This window comes from Perca flavescens, chromosome 3, assembly GCF_004354835.1.
Source record: "Perca flavescens isolate YP-PL-M2 chromosome 3, PFLA_1.0, whole genome shotgun sequence".
Lineage (NCBI taxonomy): Eukaryota > Metazoa > Chordata > Actinopteri > Perciformes > Percidae > Perca > Perca flavescens.
In genome coordinates this window covers 43,060,655-43,082,658 of record NC_041333.1, presented here as the reverse complement: position 1 = coordinate 43,082,658, position 22,004 = coordinate 43,060,655, and the positions used below count along the sequence as shown (strand labels likewise).

Genomic DNA, 22,004 nt, shown 5'->3' with positions numbered 1-22,004 from the left:
TGTAAAAAAATAGTCACTATGGTCCCTCCCTTACCCCTCCTATAGTCCCTATGGTCCCTCCCTTACCCCTCCTATAGTCCCTATGGCCCCTCCCTTACCCCTCCTATAGTCCCTATGGCCCTCCCTTACCCTCCTATAGTCCCTCCCTCCCCTTACCCCTCCTATAGTCCCTATGGTCCCTCCCTTACCCCTCCTATAGTCCCTATGGTCCCTCCCTTACCCCTCCTATAGTCCCTATGGTCCCTCCCTTACCCCTCCTATAGTCCCTATGGTCCCTCCCTTACCCCTCCTATAGTCCCTATGTCCCTGGTCCCTCCCTTACCCTCCTATAGTCCCTATGGTCCCTCCCCTGGTCCCTCCTATAGTCCCTATGGTCCCTCCTCCTATAGTCCCTATGGTCCCTCCCTAGTCCCTCCTATAGTCCCTCCCCCCTTACCCCTCCTATAGTCCCTATGGTCCCTCCCTTACCCCTCCTATAGTCCCTATGGTCCCTCCCTTATAGTCCCTATGGTCCCTCCCTTACCCCTCCTATAGTCCCTATCCCCCTATGGTCCCTATGGTCCCTCCCTTACCCCTCCTATAGTCCCTATGGTCCCCTATAGTCCCTATGGTCCCTCCTTACCCCCCTATAGTCCCTATGGTCCCTCCCTTACCCCTCCTATAGTCCCTATGGTCCCTCCCTTACCCCCCTCCCTATAGTCCCTATGGTCCCTCCCTTACCCCTCCTATAGTCCCTATGGTCCCTCCCTTACCCCTCCTATAGTCCCTATGGTCCCTCCCTTACCCCTCCTATAGTCCCTATGGTCCCTCCCTTACCCCTCCTATAGTCCCTATGGTCCCTCCCTTACCCCTCCTATAGTCCCTATGGTCCCTCCCTTACCCTCCTATAGTCCCTATGGTCCCTCCCTCCCCTCCTATAGTCCCTATGGTCCCTCCCTTACCCTCCTATAGTCCCTATGGTCCCTCCCTTACCCCTCCTATAGTCCCTATGGTCCCTCCCTTACCCTCCTATAGTCCCTATGGTCCCTCCCTTACCCCTCCTATAGTCCCTATGGTCCCTCCCTTACCCCTCCTATAGTCCCTATGGTCCCTCCCTTACCCTCCTATAGTCCCTATGGTCCCTCCCTTACCCTATGGTCCTCCTATAGTCCCTATGGTCCCTCCCTTACCCCTCCTATAGTCCCTATGGTCCCTCCCTTACCCCTCCTATAGTCCCTATGGTCCCTCCCTTACCCCTCCTATAGTCCCTATGGTCCCTTACCCCTCCTATCCCTAGTCCCCCTATGGTCCCTCCCTCCCCTACCCTCCTATAGTCCCTATGGTCCCTCCCTTACACCTCCTATAGTCCCTATGGTCCCTCCCTTACCCTCCTATAGTCCCTATGGTCCCTCCCTTACCCCTCCTATAGTCCCTATGGTCCCTATGGTCCCTCCCTTACACCTCCTATAGTCCCTATGGTCCCTCCCTTACACCTCCTATAGTCCCTATGGTCCCTCCCTTACCCTCCTATAGTCCCTATGGTCCCTCCCTTACCCCTCCTATAGTCCCTAAAAAAAACGCTGGGTTATTTTAATAACCCAATTGCTGGGTTAAGGCTGTTGGGTTATAGGTTGGGTAGATTTGACCCAACGTTGGGTCAAAGATTGTGACCCAACACGATGGGTTAAATGAAAGCGAGGCTCGTTCTTCCGCCATTTCTGGACAGAAGGCGCCAGGGCGTCCAACGACCATAGCTGCCGGGTAAGTGATCAGTTTCAGACGGTAAAACAATAAAAATAGGTTATTATAGCCAGACAATTGTAATGATAGTGTGAACTGAAAGACATGTTAGCATTAACTTAGCTCTCTGTATGGTTAACCACAGCGTTAGTTCCCTTTAGCCAGCGAGCTATAAGGACATTAACGTTAACAATTAGCCGTTGGCTCAAGAGTTTAAAACTTATGTTGTAGCTAGCTAGCTAAATGCCTCTCCTTTAACGTTAGCTAGTAAATCTCTATATTGCTATTTTGGTTCCTAACTGTAAACACACATTACTCCTTACACGGAATTAACTATATAACGTTAACGTTATGAGTATTATTTAGCATCCCGAACGTCATGATTGATTGACGCGCCGACAGTGAAGATGACGGAGAGGAGGAGGCAAATAGGAAGCGTTAGCGTTAGCGTTATGGCCTGAGCTCTCGGACTTTTTATAAAACCTGATAATAACGCAAAAGAGGACAATGATAAAGTAGAGACTTGCCCCCTCCTATGTGTTAAGCAGCCTAACAGTTACGAGGTATGTTTGTGTTTAGGTGTATTTCTGTATTGTTAATATGTAGTTAAGGTAATGTTAGCTAACGTTAGCCTAGCCTCAAGTGAGTCAGCATAAAATCAAGCTAGCGGTTTTTACAATAATTAGAAGTATAACGAGACGGTTGTTGTGTTTCTACAATATTAGCGCATATTTGAATGTAAGTGTATTGTGTAACGTGACGCTTAATATGGATAAGCTGTAGCTACATTTTCATTAAGTAGATGGTCTGGCAAAGCGAGACTAATGTTGAACTAAACTTAGCAGTAGCAGCTAGCTAGTATTGTCGGCTTGTACTCAAATTCAGTCTTTTTAACAGTTGATTATCATCCCTAGACTTTGTAACCTGTGGTCTGAAGAAAATGCTGTACTATGGAAATATGTATTACAGTATCTTGGGTGACACATGCTTAAATAGGATGGACAAAGTTGCGTTTTTAGATTTTTTACTGATTATTTTTTGCTGTTTTTTTCAGCATCTTTTTTTTTTTTGTTTTTTAAATAAATACATTTGACGAATATTTTGAGATTTTAAATAGTTAAAAAAACTCTTTACAGTAACTTCAACATTCAGCTTTAAAAGCCAGAAGAGATCCATCTGAGTTAGAAACAGTATCTGAACTAATAGTTCTGCATCATGAATATTAATCTTTCATCAGAACATTTAGTCTTCATCTTCATCAGGTCAGCTGACAGTAAAACAGTCTCTTACTTTGTGTCTGAGGGTCCAGGTTCATTACTGAAGAATGGAGGTTCTCCTTTGGACCGATCACTCTTCATAGACAGACAGCCAGATACTACAGACTCTGCTCTCTGTCTGTTGTCCTCAACTCTGCAAACACCAACAGCTTTTTATTCATATTGCTTCAATCTTTGATACATGCTCTTTTTTTAGCCTTTATGAAGCTCTAAACACACAACCTGCTGCTACTGTCAATAATTAGGAGGATTTAAAGTGTGTATTAGTCCTCTTAGATTAGATTAGAGAGTTTTTCTGGGTCACTGACAGCTGTCACAGATACAAAGAGGAAGATGAACAAATGTGTGAATGTGTAACAACAACAACGTGACATTGGCAACTGATTCATAAAATGAGTTAGTATCAGTGGTCTTACTTTGTGTCTGAGGGTCCAGGTTCATTACTGAAGTTTAGGGGACGATCTGTAGACCAGTCACTCTTCATAGACAGACAGCCAGATACTACAGACTCTGCTCCATCCTCCTCTTCCTCCAAACCACTCATCTTCTGATCTGAAGTCAGTCTGAGAGGTCAAACAGGAACACTGACTGTGAGCTCACAACATTTAAAAGAAATCAAGTTTGTTCAGGAGTCAAAAACAGGAAGCAACGATCAGGAAGTAACACACACACAGAGTATACAGTAGGATATAAAACCAGCCAGCACTCAGTCAGTTGTCATGGAGGGAATCATGAAATAGAGAATTTAAAAAGCTATAAGACAGATTCCATAAGGCCCTACATGAAGTCAGAGCTGAAAGCTAACAGTAAGATAATAAATGTTGGATTAACACTCAGCCTGCCTCAGCCTTCAGTGTCCTCCTCCTGCTCTCTTCTCTCCACTAGAAATGGAGTCTCAACTGACTGAACTCTCTCCTTTCCTTCTCTCATGAGCCTGGGCTGCGTTACAGTAGTGGTTCAACATCTCTTTCACTTCCCCTCAGCACTCCCCCTCAGCACTTCAGCACTTCCCTCAGCACTTCCCCCTCAGCACTCCCCTCAGCACTCCCCCTCAGCACTTCCTCACACTCCCCTCAGCACTTCCCCTCAGCACTCCCCTCAGCACTCCCCTCAGCACCCTCCCCTCAGCACTCCCCAGCAGCCCTCAGCACTCCCCTCAGCACTCCCCCTCAGCACTCCCCTCAGCACTCCCCCTCAGCACTCCCCCTCAGCACTTCCCCTCAGCACTCCCCTCAGCACTTCCCTCAGCACTTCCCCTCAGCACTCCCCTCAGCACTCCCCTCAGCACTTCCCCTCAGCACTCCCCTCAGCACTCCCCTCAGCACTCCCCTCAGCCCCCCTCAGCACTCCCCTCAGCACTTCCCCTCAGCACTCCCCTCCCCCTCAGCACTTCCCCTCAGCACTCAGCACTTCCCCTCAGCACTTCCCCTCAACACTCAGCACCCCCTCAGCCTTCCCCTCAGCACTCCCCCTCAGCACTCCCCTCAGCCCCCCTCAGCACTCCCCTCAGCACTCCCCCCTCAGCACTTCCCTCAGCCTCCCCTCAGCACTTCCCTCAGCACTTCCCCTCAGCACTCCCCTCAGCACTTCCCCTCAGCACTCCCCTCAGCACTCCCCTCAGCACTTCCCCTCAGCACTCCCCTCAGCACTCCCCCCTCAGCACTCCCCTCAGCACCCCCTCAGTCCCCCCTCAGCACATACCCGCAGCCATCTTAAGTGTCGATAATGCAATGTGCTTATTACACATAAAGACAAGAACCGCCCACCATTGTTTTGTATGTTCTTTATACCAAAATTCTGTTATTTTAATACATTTTAAGAGAGAAATGTTTAAATATATACATATTGAGCACTTTATCTACACAACAATTGGTTGTGGTGGGAAACCTGCACTTTACACTTTAAAGTGCCCATATTATGAAAAAAATCACTTTTTCTGGGATTTGGGGTGTTCTTTTGTGTCTCTGGTGCTTCCACACACATACAAACTCTGAAATACATCCATCCATGGTGTTCTGAGGAGATCTGGTTTCTGAATGAGTCCTGCCTTCAGTCTCCTGGTGATCTCAAAGTAGTAAAATTGGCTCGGACTGTGTCCGAAATGAGCTGGCTAACCATAACCGTTAGCTCGTAGCGTTAGTGTTAGCATGCTACCTCATTCTCAATAGCAAAGCACTGCTACAACACACACAAGTTCACCATAATCTCCAAAAGAACTACTTCCATGTGCTCCCTGGTTAAGAAGTCTCCCAGCTGATCCTGCCTTGGAACTGACCAAAGTTGGAGAAACAGCCTTTCTTTTACTGTCTCTAGAGTTAGCTAGCTGACATGCTCTACATCTGAGCTACTGAGCATGTGCGAGTGCAATCAAAGATAGTACAGAAGAAGAAGAAGAAAAGAGGTCTCACTCTGTAGCTAAAACAGAGACCAGGTGAAAAGAGGAGCTGCAGCAGTGAGAGAGAGAGAGCTGTGCAGTACAACTAAAATATGGTGTTTTTTGATAATTAAACCATGTAAACTTATTCTGGTACAACCTTAAAATACAATTATGAACCTAAAAAAGAGCAGAATATGGGCGCTTAAAAGACATTGCACACAACATACACATACATCACAAACAGGATGATAAAATAACAAATCCACATGAATTACATGGACAATAAAAGAAAAGATACTTGGTAAAAAATCCACATGAATGTACTGACCCTGTGATTCAGTCGGCATGTTAAAGTGCTCTATGAGAAGGTGTGTGTGTGTGTGTGTGTGTGTGTGTGTGTGTGTGTGTGTGTGTGTGTGTGTGTGTGTGTGTGTGTGTGTGTGTGTGTGTGTGTGTGTGTGTGTGTGTGTGTGTGTGTGTGTGTGTGTGTGTGTGTGTGTGTGTGTGTGTGTGTGTGTGTGTGTGTGTGTGTGTGTGTGTGTGTGTGTGTGTGTGTGTGTGTGTGTGTGTGTGTGTGTGTGTGTGTGTGTGTGTGTGTGTGTGTGTGTGTGTGTGTGTGTGTGTGTGTGTGTGTGTGTGTGTGTGTGTGTGTGTGTGTGTGTGTGTGTGTGTGTGTGTGTGTGTGTGTGTGTGTGTGTGTGTGTGTGTGTGTGTGTGTGTGTGTGTGTGTGTGTGTGTGTGTGTGTGTGTGTGTGTGTGTGTGTGTGTGTGTGTGTGTGTGTGTGTGTGTGTGTGTGTGTGTGTGTGTGTGTGTGTGTGTGTGTGTGTGTGTGTGTGTGTGTGTGTGTGTGTGTGTGTGTGTGTGTGGTGTGTGTGTGTGTGTGTGTGTGTGTGTGTGTGTGTGTGTGTGTGTGTGTGTGTGTGTGTGTGTGTGTGTGTGTGTGTGTGTGTGTGTGTGTGTGTGTGTGTGTGTGTGTGTGTGTGTGTGTGTGTGTGTGTGTGTGTGTGTGTGTGTGTGTGTGTGTGTGTGTGTGTGTGTGTGTGTGTGTGTGTGTGTGTGTGTGTGTGTGTGTGTGTGTGTGTGTGTGTGTGTGTGTGTGTGTGTGTGTGTGTGTGTGTGTGTGTGTGTGTGTGTGTGTGTGTGTGTGTGTGTGTGTGTGTGGCTTGTCCACAATTCAGAATTGAATTGAGAATGACTCCTAAATTCCAATTTTAATTGAAGTTAAATGAATGTCATCAACAGGATCTAGAATTACAACTTGAATTAAAGGAAGCAGAAATGTAATTCAATAAAAATTCAAATAAATTCATATACATAATTTCAGTGAAGTGTTTAATAATGAAGCTTTACAATATCTGTCAGATATGATTGCATTACATATGAATGATATTAGTTTGAACTACTTTTCGTTACATACAGAAAACTTCCTTACTATCTGCTAGCTGCCTGTCCCCTGAACACACTGTAAAAAACATCTCCTCACTATCTGCTAGCTGTCTTTCCCCTGAACACACTGTAAAAAACATCTCACTATCTGCTAGCTGCCTGTCCCCTGAACACACTGTAAAAACCATCTCCTCACTATCTGCTAGCTGCCTGTCCCCTGAACACACTGTAAAAAACATCTCCTCTATCTGCTAGCTGCCTGTCCCCTGAACACACTGTAAAAAACATCTCCTCTCTATCTGCTAGCTGTCTGTCCCCTGAACACACTGTAAAAAACATCTCCTCTCTATCTGCTAGCTGCCTGTCCCCTGAACACACTGTAAAAAACATCTCCTCTATCTGCTAGCTGCCTGTCCCCTGAACACACTGTAAAAAACATCTCCTCTCTATCTGCTAGCTGTCTGTCCCCTGAACACACTGTAAAAAACATCTCCTCTATCTGCTAGCTGCCTGTCCCCTGAACACACTGTAAAAAACATCTCCTCACTATCTGCTAGCTGCCTGTCCCCTGAACACACTGTAAAAACATCTCCTCACTATCTGCTAGCTGCCTGTCCCCTGAACACACTGTAAAAAACATCTCCTCACTATCTGCTAGCTGCCTGTCCCCTGAACACACTGTAAAAAACATCTCCTCACTATCTGCTAGCTGCCTGTCCCCTGAACACACTGTAAAAAAATAGTCACTATGGTCCCTCCCTTACCCCTCCTATAGTCCCTATGGTCCCTCCCTTACCCCTCCTATAGTCCCTATGGCCCCTCCCTTACCCCTCCTATAGTCACTATGGTCCCTCCCTTACCCCTCCTATAGTCCCTATGGTCCCTCCCTTACCCCTCCTATAGTCCCTATGGCCCCTCCCTTACCCCTCCTATAGTCCCTATGGTCCCTCCCTTACCCCTCCTATAGTCCCTATGGTCCCTCCCTTACCCCTCCTATAGTCCCTATGGTCCCTCCCTTACCCCTCCTATAGTCCCTATGGTCCCTCCCTTACCCCTCCTATAGTCCCTATGGTCCCTCCCTTACCCCTCCTATAGTCCCTATGGCCCCTCCCTTACCCCTCCTATAGTCCCTATGGTCCCTCCCTTACCCCTCCTATAGTCCCTATGGTCCCTCCCTTACCCCTCCTATAGTCCCTATGGTCCCTCCCTTACCCCTCCTATAGTCCCTATGGTCCCTCCCTTACCCCTCCTATAGTCCCTATGGTCCCTCCCTTACCCCTCCTATAGTCCCTATGGTCCCTCCCTTACCCCTCCTATAGTCCCTATGGTCCCTCCCTTACCCCTCCTATAGTCCCTATGGCCCCTCCCTTACCCCTCCTATAGTCCCTATGGTCCCTCCCTTACCCCTCCTATAGTCCCTATGGTCCCTCCCTTACCCCTCCTATAGTCCCTATGGTCCCTCCCTTACCCCTCCTATAGTCCCTATGGTCCCTCCCTTACCCCTCCTATAGTCCCTATGGTCCCTCCCTTACCCCTCCTATAGTCCCTATGGTCCCTCCCTTACCCCTCCTATAGTCCCTATGGTCCCTGGTCCTATATGGTCCCTCCCTTACCCCTCCTATAGTCCCTATGGTCCCTCCCTTACACCTCCTATAGTCCCTATGGTCCCTCCCTTACCCCTCCTATAGTCCCTATGGTCCCTCCCTTACCCCTCCTATAGTCCCTATGGTCCCTCCCTTACCCCTCCTATAGTCCCTATGGTCCCTCCCTTACACCTCCTATAGTCCCTATGGTCCCTCCCTTACCCCTCCTATAGTCCCTATGGTCCCTCCCTTACACCTCCTATAGTCCCTATGGTCCCTCCCTTACACCTCCTATAGTCCCTATGGTCCCTCCCTTACCCCTCCTATAGTCCCTACACCCTAAAAAACGCTGGGTTATTTTAATAACCCAATTGCTGGGTTAAGGCTGTTGGGTTATAGGTTGGGTAGATTTGACCCAACGTTGGGTCAAAGATTGTGACCCAACACGATGGGTTAAATGAAAGCGAGGCTCGTTCTTCCGCCATTTCTGGACAGAAGGCGCCAGGACGTCAACGACCATAGCTGCCGGTAAGTGATCAGTTTCAGACGGTAAAACAATAAAAATAGGTTATTATAGCCAGACAATTGTAATGATAGTGTGAACTGAAAGACATGTTAGCATTAACTTAGCTCTCTGTATGGTTAACCACAACGTTAGTTCCCTTTAGCCAGCGAGCTATAAGGACATTAACGTTAACAATTAGCCGTTGGCTCAAGAGTTTAAAACTTATGTTGTAGCTAGCTAGCTAAATGCCTCTCCTTTAACGTTAGCTAGTAAATCTCTATATTGCTATTTTGGTTCCTAACTGTAAACACACATTACTCCTTACACGGAATTAACTATATAACGTTAACGTTATGAGTATTATTTAGCATCCCGAACGTCATGATTGATTGACGCACTTGACAGTGAAGATGACAGAGAGGAGGAGGCAAATAGGAAGCGTTAGCGTTAGCGTTATGGCCTGAGCTCTCGGACTTTTTATAAAACCTGATAATAACGCAAAAGAGGACAATGATAAAGTAGAGACTTGCCCCTTCCTACGTGTTAAGCAGCCTAACAGTTACGAGGTATGTTTATGTTTAGGTGTATTTCTGTATTGTTAATATGTAGTTAAGGTAATGTTAGCTAACGTTAGCCTAGCCTCAAGTGAGTCAGCATAAAATCAAGCTAGCGGTTTTTTACAATAATTAGAAGTATAACGAGACGGTTGTGTTTCTACAATATTAGCGCATATTTGAATGTAAGTGTATTGTGTAACGTGACGCTTAATATGGATAAGCTGTAGCTACATTTTCATTAAGTAGATGGTCTGGCAAAGCGAGACTAATGTTGAACTAAACTTAGCAGTAGCAGCTAGCTAGTATTGTCGGCTTGTACTCAAATTCAGTCTTTTTAACAGTTGATTATCATCCCTAGACTTTGTAACCTGTGGTCTGAAGAAAATGCTGTACTATGGAAATATGTATTACAGTATCTTGGGTGACACATGCTTAAATAGGATGGACAAAGTTGCGTTTTTAGATTTTTTACTGATTATTTTTTGCTGTTTTTGTGTTGATTTGTAGTCTTGAAAGTGACAAATCATTTCAGGGATGCTACAGTCTGTACTGCCTATACTTCACTATGCTGGGCTACTAAGGGTGTGCATTAGTTCTGTTGTAGATTACAGTGTTTCCTTTAGGCAGGTCATGACATATGCTACTTTATTTATTGCAACTCATCTTAGTAATATGATCTATAATCAGACTTGATATTGCTGTGGAAAAGTTATATCAACTAGTATGTATACTAAGCAATACAAAATATTGATTTTGTGGAATGGAACCTGGTAATGAAGCTGTTATTTCTTTGATATACTTTTAAGGTTTAAAGTCCCAGCCCCGAACCGGCTGCCTTCAGAGCAACGCAGAGCTTCTTTGGAACAAGGAGCAACATTTGTTAGTTCATGGTAATTTATCTTGAATAACTTATTTTTTAATTGAGTGAGAAGCTTTTTTAAAAGCTTCACTTTGATTGGACAATTTTGATGTAAGTCAGAGGCATAGTCATGATATTCATATATATGTGTATACTTTCTTTCTCTGTTCATTAATCATTTTTATAGAATATCCATATGAGATCCTTAAGACAGCTGATGGAAAATGCATGGTTAGTGGTCCTGAGGAACAGAATCACATAAATAATGAAAGACGTGCCATGGTCCGGATACTTGTGTCCCACTAGTTGTGCACTTTGGAGAGAAGTAAGTATTTTTCACACACAGATTATTATTTTATTATTTTTAAGTTGTGGGCTAGTTCTTCACTAATGTGAACTGCATCTAAACTACTTATCTCATCCCTTTGATCTGGGATCAGTTAGTGCAATCTTGATTTATTTTTTTATTTTATATTATTTTTTTGATAATTACTGTAAAAAAAACTGTCAATATATTGTGTTATGTGGTAGTGTTAAATGTTAATAAAATTCATATTGTTGTCAAGTCCATCTTCAGGTGCAAAGGCTATGCTAGCATCATCAATTGTGGATCAGTTTCCATGCCTGAGGGACTGTCAAGGCACAGGCTATGGAAGTTTTTAACCACACAATAATGATCTGACCTAAAGCAAATGTGACAATCCCTGCTAGGGCTGTGATGGTTGGTGAGAAAGCAGTGTATCACGTAATATGGGGGTTAAAAACCTGTTATGAGAGTAGTGTGGCAGGTGCCTTAAATCAGGGACAGTGTGGCCGCAGAAGGAAAGCGAGGTGGTGAGTAGCATTTATGAGTGCAAGAGGAAAAAGAGATGAAAAGATAATGCAAAGTGAGTTAAAAGTGAACAACAAAACCACAAGCTTCTCAAGACAAGGTGGCTTCATGTGTTGATACTGCCGGTAAAGTGAAGGGAGTTACCCTAAAAAACTGGGCTTAAACCTTACAACATAAGTTGCAACACAATACGATCATCTTTAGAAAGAAAACATCAACCAAGTTTGAGCTTTTTGTGCAGAATCAGGCAGGACATGTAAGGCAAGAGCTATTCTATTATTGGCTCAGCTTTATCCTAATTTTTACTTCAGCTCTTACTTTCAGAGTTGCTTCTGGCTTAGTTATTACCTAATGTGTTTGAATTCTTTTTTTTTTTTTTTTAATCATTTTTGTTTACTTCTAAACTTTAGGACGACGCATGGTTCACCCCAGGGAGAGGGCATAAACCCACAACAGGCTTTCTGGAAGAGCATCTCCGTAATGTCTGAAAAAGACTCCACTCTGGCAGACGAGTACATTTAACATCACAAGTGCCACAAGACACCCGAGTCATTTTACCAGGTACAGCAAGATGTCTTGCTCCTCCATTTCAATCCAATTCATGTTGCATTTAGAAGTGGATTTGACTTATCCTCTCTCCTGTTTGCAACATAACAAGTACTTCTTACTTGAACTCTATGGGCCAGTTTCATATACAGAGATTAATCTTTTTACATAACTGTTCATTTAATTGTTCTTGTAGTCTAGGGCTAGGCTTGATTCTTGTATGGGAAACCGGCCCACTCTATTAAAACATTAGATATCTTAATATGTCACAGCTTGGTAGAACTTATCGATTTCTCTGCTCCTCACAGAACCAACTAGAACTCCAGAGCGGTTCATCCAGTTGACGGAGTGACTGAAGAATAACATCTGGCCACAGTCCCAGGTTGGCCAACACATGCTGGAGACTTCCATCCATAGGGCACAGTGGATCCCAGCAAATGGGACTACATCAATGCTAGACATTATCACAGAGTTTCCATGCTTAGTGGACACTCCAGGCATGGTGAACTAGAATCTTACAAAATAAAATGTTGTGTTGTGGTGCTGGGATTGTTGTTCGATGTCAACTTTGTGCTGAATTTTGGGAGTTCATCTAGACTACCGTCTTTCAGATACCAGGACTTGAATCAAACACTGTCAAATTAATGAGAGCTCAGATTGCTAGTTGATAGTTCAATGCATGAAGTTTGAGAAATTGTGACTATTTTGTCCGTTTAATGATGTGATAAGTAGAGATGCACCGATTTCAACTTACTAGGCTGTTTCAAATTTCCAATTTTTCATTGAGTTTGATCTGCCGATATCGATTTTAGCCGATTCCAATTTCATATTTTCTAACGACTTTCCAGCACACACAAATATTTATTTTCTATGTTTTTTTTTTAATAGAAAATCTTTTGAACAGATAATGGATCACTATAAAATATAACTATATAAATGACTCCTGGTGACATTCACACACATCTAAAGTGAAATGTTAGAACCATTTCCTCCTTCTCACAATGTAAACAGTAAAGTTACCTGAAAACATAAACGTCACATAGATGATTTAACATCACCGCTCATTTTACACATAGTTTAGAAACAAAACTAAACTCTGAGGGAAGATTACTACGTTTTTAATGTTGGTTTGGAGCGGTATACATCCCCACTAACTTGGAAAGTGTTTTAAACGGTAACGTTGATACAGCATGTCGGAGAAATACAGCATCTTTTTTTTTCTTTGTTTTTTTGATGCGGCAGAGGGACCGCAGTGTTTGCTAACTTCTTGTCTCATTTGATAAACAGTAAATTCATCAAAGTCAGTGTGCCCGACACTATTTTCCAATAAACTGTAGCTGTCATGTAATGTTAACTGAAATGTATTGAACTGTTTAATTTTGTCTTAAGTGATATATTTGGCTTGTAGCAATAAAAACAAAATGCTGAGATGTTATGTGCGTGATTATTTCATAATTTCATCAATACATTTCATAATGCAAAACATCTAGTGAAAAAAAAAAAAAAAAACAGATAACCCAGAAGGTGGGTTGTATTTTTCCAACCCATTTTGAGTAGTATTAACCCAACAACATGGGTCATTTTAACCCATTTTTGGGTAGAAAATATAACCCAACATGCTGGGTCAAAGCCATAACCCAACCCTGCTGGGTTAAAACAACCCAGCGTTGGATCGGTCCATATTGGACCCAGCGCTGGGTTACCAAAATAACCCAAGTTGGGTTATTTTTAACCCAGCAGTTTTAAGAGTGTATGGTCCCTCCCTTACCCCTCCTATAGTCCCTATGGTCCCTCCCTTACCCCTCCTATAGTCCCTATGGCCCCTCCCTTACCCCTCCTATAGTCCCTATGGCCCCTCCCTTACCCCTCCTATAGTCCCTATGGCCCCTCCCTTACCCCTCCTATAGTCCCTATGGTCCCTCCCTGGCCCCTCCTATAGTCCCTATGGTCCCTCCTATATAGTCCCTATGGTCCCCCCCCTCCCCCTCCCTATAGTCCCTCCCTTACCCCTCCTATAGTCCCTATGGTCCCTCCCTTACCCCTCCTATAGTCCCTATCCTATAGTCCCTCCCCTTACCCCTCCTATAGTCCCTATGGTCCCTCCCTTACCCCTCCCTATAGTCCCCTATGGTCCCTCCCTTACCCCTCCTATAGTCCCTCCCTCCCTTACCCTCCTCTTATAGTCCCTCCCTTACCCCTCCTATAGTCCCTATGGTCCCTCCCTTACCCCTCCTATAGTCCCTATGGTCCCCCCTCCCCTCCTATAGTCCCTCCTATAGTCCCTATGGTCCCTCCCCCTCCTTAGTCCCCCCTCCCTATAGTCCCTATGGTCCCTCCCTTACCCCTCCTCCTATAGTCCCTATGGTCCCTCCCTAGTCCCTATGGTCCCTCCTATAGTCCCTATGGTCCCTCCCTTACCCTCCTATAGTCCCTATGGTCCCTCCCTTACCCCTCCTATAGTCCCTAGGTCCCTCCCTTCCCCTCCTATAGTCCCTATGGTCCCTCCCTTACCCCTCCTATAGTCCCTATGGTCCCTCCTTACCCCTCCTATAGTCCCTATGGTCCCTCCCTTACCCCTCCTATAGTCCCTATGGTCCCTCCCTTACCCCTCCTATAGTCCCTATGGTCCCTCCCTTACCCCTCCTATAGTCCCTATGGTCCCTCCCTTACCCCTCCTATAGTCCCTATGGTCCCTCCCTTACCCCTCCTATAGTCCCTATGGTCCCTCCCTTACCCTCCTATAGTCCCTATGGTCCCTCCCTTACCCCTCCTATAGTCCCTATGGTCCCTCCCTTACCCCTCCTATAGTCCCTATGGTCCCTCCCTTACCCCTCCTATAGTCCCTATGGTCCCTCCCTTACCCCCTCCTATAGTCCCTATGGTCCCTCCCTTACCCCTCCTATAGTCCCTATGGTCCCTCCCTTACCCCTCCTATAGTCCCTATGGTCCCTCCCTCCCTTACCCTCCTATAGTCCCTATGGTCCCTCCCTTACCCCTCCTATAGTCCCTATGGTCCCTCCCTTACCCTCCTATAGTCCCTATGGTCCCTACCTTACCCCTCCTATAGTCCCTATGGTCCCCCTCCCCTATTCCCTACCCCCCTTACCCCCCTATAGTCCCTATGGTCCCTCCCTTACCCCTCCTATAGTCCCTATGGTCCCTCCCTTACCCCTCCTATAGTCCCTATGGTCCCTCCCTTACCCCTCCTATAGTCCCTATGGTCCCTACCTTACCCCTCCTATAGTCCCTGTCCCTATGGTCCCTCCCTTACCCCTCCTATAGTCCCTATGGTCCCTCCCTTACCCCTCCTATAGTCCCTATGGTCACCTGGCCAGTGTGAACGCAAGTTTTGGGGGAGAGTAGTTAGTAGATCTGTTTAGAAGTGGACTGTTCCAATAACTACGTTCCTGTAATTACTTGGTCAGAAAGAGGCTATTGGAAAGTCTCCAGTACTAAGGTCATCTTTCTGTCTTCTAATGGAGACAAGACTCCAGGCCTAATGTCATCTTTCTGTCTTCTAATGGAGACAAGACTCCAGGACTAATGTCATCTTTCTGTCTTCTAATGGAGACAAGACTCCAGGACTAATGTCATCTTTTTGTCCTCTAATGGAGACAAGACTCCAGGACTAATGTCATCTTTCTGTCCTCTAATGGAGACAAGACTCCAGGACTAAGGTCATCTTTCTGTCATTTAATGGAGACAAGACTCCAGGACTAATGTCATCTTTCTGTCCTCTAATGGAGACAAGACTCCAGGACTAATGTCATCTTTCTGTCCTCTAATGGAGACAAGACTCCAGGACTAATGTCATCTTTCTGTCCTCTAATGGAGACAATGTCATACTCTTTCTAACTTAGACAAGACTCCAGGACTAATGTCATCTTTCTGTCCTCTAATGGAGACAAGACTCCAGGACTAATGTCATCTTTCTGTCATCTAATGGAGACAAGACTCCAGGACTAATGTCATCTTTCTGTCCTCTAATGGAGACAAGACTCCAGGACTAATGTCATCTTTCTGTCATCTAATGGAGACAAGACTCCAGGACTAATGCCATCTTTCTGTCCTCTAATGGAGACAAGACTCCAGGACTAATGTCATCTTTCTGTACTCTAACTTAGACAAGACTCCAGGACTAATGTCATCTTTCTGTCCTCTAATGGAGACAATACTCCAGGACTAATGTCATCTTTCTGTCCTCTAATAGAGACAAGACTCCAGGACTAAGGTCATCTTTTTGTCCTCTAATGGAGACAAGACTCCAGGACTAATGTCATCTTTCTGTCCTCTAATGGAGACAAGACTCCAGGACTAATGTCATCCTTCTGTCCTCTGATGGAGACAAGACTCCATTATGACAATCAGTCTCTCCTTTCTGTCCTCTAATGGAGACAAGACTCCATTATGACAATCAGTCTCACCTTTCTGTCCTCTGATGGAGACAAGACTCCATTATGACAATCAGTCTCACCTTTCTGTCCTGTGCATCCTCCTCCACACATCACTACAACAGTAACAGAGGCATTTAGGTCACTAGATTTTATTCTGAAAGGTCCCAGAGGAAACAGTAGAGTCCTGTTGTGTCTGACTTTACGCTGGTGGAGACGACGGTGTGTTTTCTGACAGCAGGAGAAAGGCTTGGACCCCCCCATCTTTAAACTCAGCTTCATTTAGATCTCAACTACACAGCTGTAAAGGTTTCTGACTGCAGCCTCACGGTTGGGACAGACAGACGTAGAAACACCCGGTAAAGGATTTAAAACCTCCTCTGTAGTAGTTCATGTTACAACATGGAGATTAATCTTCAACACAAGAGTCCTTAATACTTCATCAGGAAATAAGAAGTGAAGTAGAAACATTATATTTAACATTACAGAGCCAGAAACTAACCCTGAAGAGACCAAAGACTAACGTGGTGTTAAAGTACAAAACAGCAACTTACAGTTTGTGTTTGTTAATAATAAATATTAATAATACATTTTCTTTGTAAAGCACTTTTCATAAAAGAATTTCAAAGTGCTACAGAAACCACATTAAAACGCATTAAATACAGAAAGTAAAAAAAAATAAAAAATACAAGCGATAAAACACATACGTAAAATACACATAAAAAACAGCTAAAAGAGCAGGTCAGTGCAAAATAAAATCTGCAAAGCCTAAAGACAACTTAAGAAGGCCTGCCTGAACAAAAGAGTTTTAAACTCTTCTTTAAAAGTGTCCACAGACAGGGGTTGTTCTTCCTTTGTCACGTGAATGCAACACAAGGGACTTTCCACACGTCTATAGAGGTTAATAAACACACACACACACACACACACACACACACACACACACACACACACACACACACACACACACACACACACACACACACACACACACACACACACACACACACACACACACACACACACACACACACACACACACACACACACACACACACACACACACACACACACACACACACACACACACACACACACACACACACACACACACACACACACACACACACACACACACACACACACACACACACACACACACACACACACACACACACACACACACACACACACACACACACACACACACACACACACACACACACACACACACACACACACACACACACACACACACACACACACACACACACACACACACACACACACACACACACACACACACACACACACACACACACACACACACACACACACACACACACACACACACACACACACTCTCTCTCTCTCTCTCTCTCTCTCACACACACACACACACACACACACACACACACACACACACACACAAAATAAAACTATTTTTTTACCACCTTTAGAAATGAGTTCAAAGACTTTCATTATGTTTAACTTTCTCTGAAACAAAACGAAATTTAAACAGCCAGATGATGTTTAAAGAGTTTAAATTAAAGTATATTTTAAACTCCCCCCCCCCACGCGGTAGGACTACAGACGGTACAGAAACAGAGCGCTTCCCTTATTTATTGTTCTTGCTGCTAAATGTCCAATGTTTAAATAATGGATCTATATAAGCCAGAAATAAAGGATCTATATAAGCCAGAAATAAAGGATCTATATAAGCCAGAAATAAAGGATCTAAAGGATCTAATAAGCCAGAATAAAGGAAATAAAAATAAAGGATCTATATAAGCCAGAAATAAAGGATGTATGAGACAGAAACACTCCCAGATACCCAGACAACATGGCGGCAGATATCTTTGTTTTAATGAATCACGAGTCCAGTTGAGTTGGTTTCTCTGCAGCTTTCTGCTCTTAAACTAAACTAACCACAGCTGGACTTCACCAGTCAAACATTACACACATTAGATATATATATATATATTAAAACATTAGAGACATTAGAGTTAAATTACCTCCAGCTGGAGCTCCACACCGAGAGAAAAAGCTGCGACACAAACTGTGTAAAGTGAAAGTAAACTTTAAACAGGAAACAAGAGGAGGGGCCCAGAGAGGCTCAGCATTACCAGATATAGTAACACACAGACTGACAGTTAACATGTAATAACACAGGGAATGGAGTTGTTTTTACATCTAAAGTATGTCAAGTCAAGTGGGTTTAATACTCATTTCATCCATATATATATATACTGTATATAGTGAAGCAGAACAACATTTCACCATGGATCAAGTGGTGTTACACATTTAAAATATATAAAAACTAGATTATATAAAAAACAACATACGAGACAGGCTACATTTAGTGTCCACACATTACAGACTCCACATGAAGTGTAATTACTACTTAAAAAAACAGAGCCTTTAAGACAGACCAGGGACAGGACAGACAAGAGACAACAGAAGAAGACGGGCATCAGTAGACCTGTACCAGAGTACTGATTGGTAGAAGTCAGGGTCCCAGTGGGGTAATAAGGTAGAAAATAACAACTTTAGCAGCAGAAAATAAAGAGCAGGAGTGTATTTCAGTTCAGGGTGAAAACTGTTGTGATTCTATCAGAGGATGGTGTGTTGAGAGTCCACACAGACTCCAGCTGTTTAAAGATGTCTGTCCTCAATCCATTTAAAAACAATCACACCGTTTACTCCTCCATTCATTCAGACACCTCACTGCACTAGTTGGAACAATATACAATACTTCATATAATAGAATACTACATCACAATAACAGTAACCTTATCTCCAAATAACTATATTTCCATCAATGCCTAATACTGAAAGTATTTCTGCATCTTGGGTGGCATTTAAGAACCAAGGACTTAAACTTATTAAGTGTAGTACCTTTTAGAATGGTTTGCACTAAAGAGAAGACACCCAATACTTTAAGCTTTTTCTTTGTCAAAGTCTCTGCAACTAGTGTACTTGAATTTTATTCATCTGCAACATTAAATTGTATAATTACAGTTTTGAACAATAAATGTTCTCAAAACTACATACTATGTTTCTTTCTCTTTAAAAAAAAAATATATACATTTAGCAGTTTGGTTTTCCTTAGGGTCTATGTAACCTGGTCTGAAATGGTTCTATTAAAATTTATATATCGCAATATATATCGTTATCGCAAGAGGCTGCAATGTATATCGCAATATGGATTTTAGGCCATATCGCCCATCCCTACTATCCATCCATCAAATGGTTTGAGTGGTAGTGGACTAAGAATGTCTTTAATTAAAAGAGAGCAGATCTGGGCTCAGGTCCCTGATGTAAAAGCCTTCTTACTGCATTATATTTCATATATATTTACATGTTTAAGTGTTAACTGCCTCCTGAGTTTTGTGTTCTCCTTCTAATAAATAAGGATGTTTGTAGAAGCCTAAATGCAGTCATTTATGTTTTTTCATAATTCATACAATAATTTCCTTCACCATTCTCACCTCCTCTCAATGGCTCTCTGCAGCATCTTTTTTTGAAGTGGATTTTTAATTTTGCACTGTTGTATTTGTTCTTGTGTAAAAATGAATAGTTAAACTTTTACCGCGTGGTCCTGTGGATTATGTGGACATCGAGCTAATGCTTCATTCTGTGGAAACCTACAACATCTGTAACTTTAATTTGTGCATACTAATCTCTCTGAATGCAGGAATGCAGACATCAGAATGATTGCTGAGGTGTGATCTACATCTAACCCAGTTGCCATAGGAACTGACCTTTTGTTATTACTAGTAGCCTGCAGTGCCCGTCGAAAATGTGCCTGTTTTGCACGGGCGATTGCTTGGCCTGTGGTATTGCTGCTTGTAAAATTCATCAAAACCACATTGTACCCCAAAGTTACTTACTGAAGGACCCCAAACCCCTTCATATGCAACTCACCTGTACACCCTACTACTAACTCACTGATTTACCTGAGAGAGAACGCTGCCGATTCAGAATGTAATCACCAAATATCAAAGTGACAATATGGAGTAATCAGACATTAGCCTCATGGACTCATGGCAGGGTGCTACCCACCTGGTCTGATATGAGAGCTAATCAGCTCTCCACCTGGAGAGAAATCTCCAATGCTAGAATATGATGTCTCTCTCTCTCTCTCTCTCTCTCTCTGCTGAAATATGAATGACCTCAGTAACTTATTAACTCCTACTGCTCGCTCTAAATGATTAGACTTCATTGGACAAGAACCTCGACCCTTTTATCAGAAACATTAGAGTTGTGTTGTGTCTCACTTTACACACACACACACACACACACACACACACACACACACACACACACACACACACACACACACACACACACACACACACACACACACACACACACACACACACACACACACACACACACACACACACACACACACACACACACACACACACACACACACACACACACACACACACACACACACACACACACACACACACACACACACACACACACACACACACACACACACACACACACACACACACACACAGACACACACACACACACAGACACACACACACACACACACACACACACACACACACACACACACACACACACACACACACACACACACACACACACACACACACACACACACACACACACACACACACACACACACACACACACACACACACACACACACACACACACACACACACACACACACACACACACACACACAAGGACACACACACAACACACACACACACACACACACACACACACACAGACACAGACACACACACACAGACACACAGACACACACACACACACACACACACACAGACACACACACACACACACACACACACACACACACACACACACACACACACACACACACACACACACACACACACACACACACACACACACACACACACACACACACACACACACACACACACACACACACACACACACACACACACACACACACACACACACACACACACACACACACACACACACACACACACACACACACACACACACACACACACACACACACACACACACACACACACACACACACACACAGACACCCCCCCCACTATGCAGTAATGGGGCCTTAAAAGTTGGTCCCGAGCCCGAGCCGTACGTTTTGATTGAGAGCTTTTTAAAGGCCGACCCGTTTCCATGCCGACTGTAAAGGCGTCTATCAGCTTCATTAGAGGGTCGGACACGCGCTTCACACCGCGAGCTGCACACGCACCACTCGGCGGAGAAGGGAGAGGAAGAAGAGAGAGAGACGGCACCGCATGCACACAGCTCCTTGGTCTTTGGTAAAGAAGGAGTCTGAACATCATTGATTCATGTCTAACGGAGGCCACTTGGAAGGTGGACCAGAGAAATGAATGAAGTCCTCCAGAGACCAGCCTCCGTTTCACCTCCTCAGGATCCATGTTCACGCTAATCCAAACGCATCAGCTGACCTCTCATATAGCATGCAGCCCGAGCCCGGCCCGTGTAAAATAATAGAAATTAAGACCGAACCCAAAAAAGCTCTTCAGCTCTAACACACACACACACACGGAAATACAGATCAGCTGTTTGATTCCAGTAAATCACCAACATGGAGATTTATCTTCAACACAAGAGTCCTTAAGACTTCGTCAGGAAATAAGAAGTGAAGTAGAAACATTATATTTAACATTACAGAGCCAGAAACTAACCCTGAAGAGACCAGAGACTAACGTGGTGTTAAAGTACCAAACAGATACTTACTGTTTCTAATCACAGTCCAAAATGTCGACAGAGAACAACTCAGGAGAGTTGTTTCCTGATGAGTCACAGCCCCACCTAACAGGAAGCAGATTTTCACAATAAGAGCTTTGTGTCTTCTCTCTGTGTAACTGGGGTTGTTGTTGTCAGTGTGTGTTTGTTCTTCCTTTTTCCCGTGAATGCAACACAAGGAACT

The 22,004-nt window shown here is 44.1% G+C and overlaps 2 protein-coding genes and 1 long non-coding RNA gene across 3 annotated transcripts in view; 2 read left to right on the top strand and 1 right to left on the bottom strand.

The window, feature by feature from the left end:
• Positions 1 to 22,004, top strand: part of LOC114552340 (protein NLRC3-like) — a 211,249-nt gene that overhangs the window by 107,909 nt on the left and 81,336 nt on the right. The window lies entirely within an intron of this gene.
• LOC114552326 (NACHT, LRR and PYD domains-containing protein 5-like) overlaps positions 1 to 22,004 on the bottom strand; it is a 484,575-nt gene that overhangs the window by 428,895 nt on the left and 33,676 nt on the right. Inside the window, exons 5-6 of the mRNA XM_028573016.1 lie at positions 3,413 to 3,559; positions 3,010 to 3,129 (exon numbers count right to left, since the gene is read on the bottom strand). Coding sequence (XP_028428817.1) covers positions 3,010 to 3,129; positions 3,413 to 3,559 — 267 coding nt within the window. The remainder of the gene's footprint in view (positions 1 to 3,009; positions 3,130 to 3,412; positions 3,560 to 22,004) is intronic.
• LOC114552342 (uncharacterized) lies at positions 10,458 to 12,487 on the top strand. The gene is made up of 3 exons (XR_003692160.1): positions 10,458 to 10,589; positions 11,507 to 11,657; positions 11,951 to 12,487. It is a non-coding gene; the product is annotated as an uncharacterized LOC114552342 (long non-coding RNA).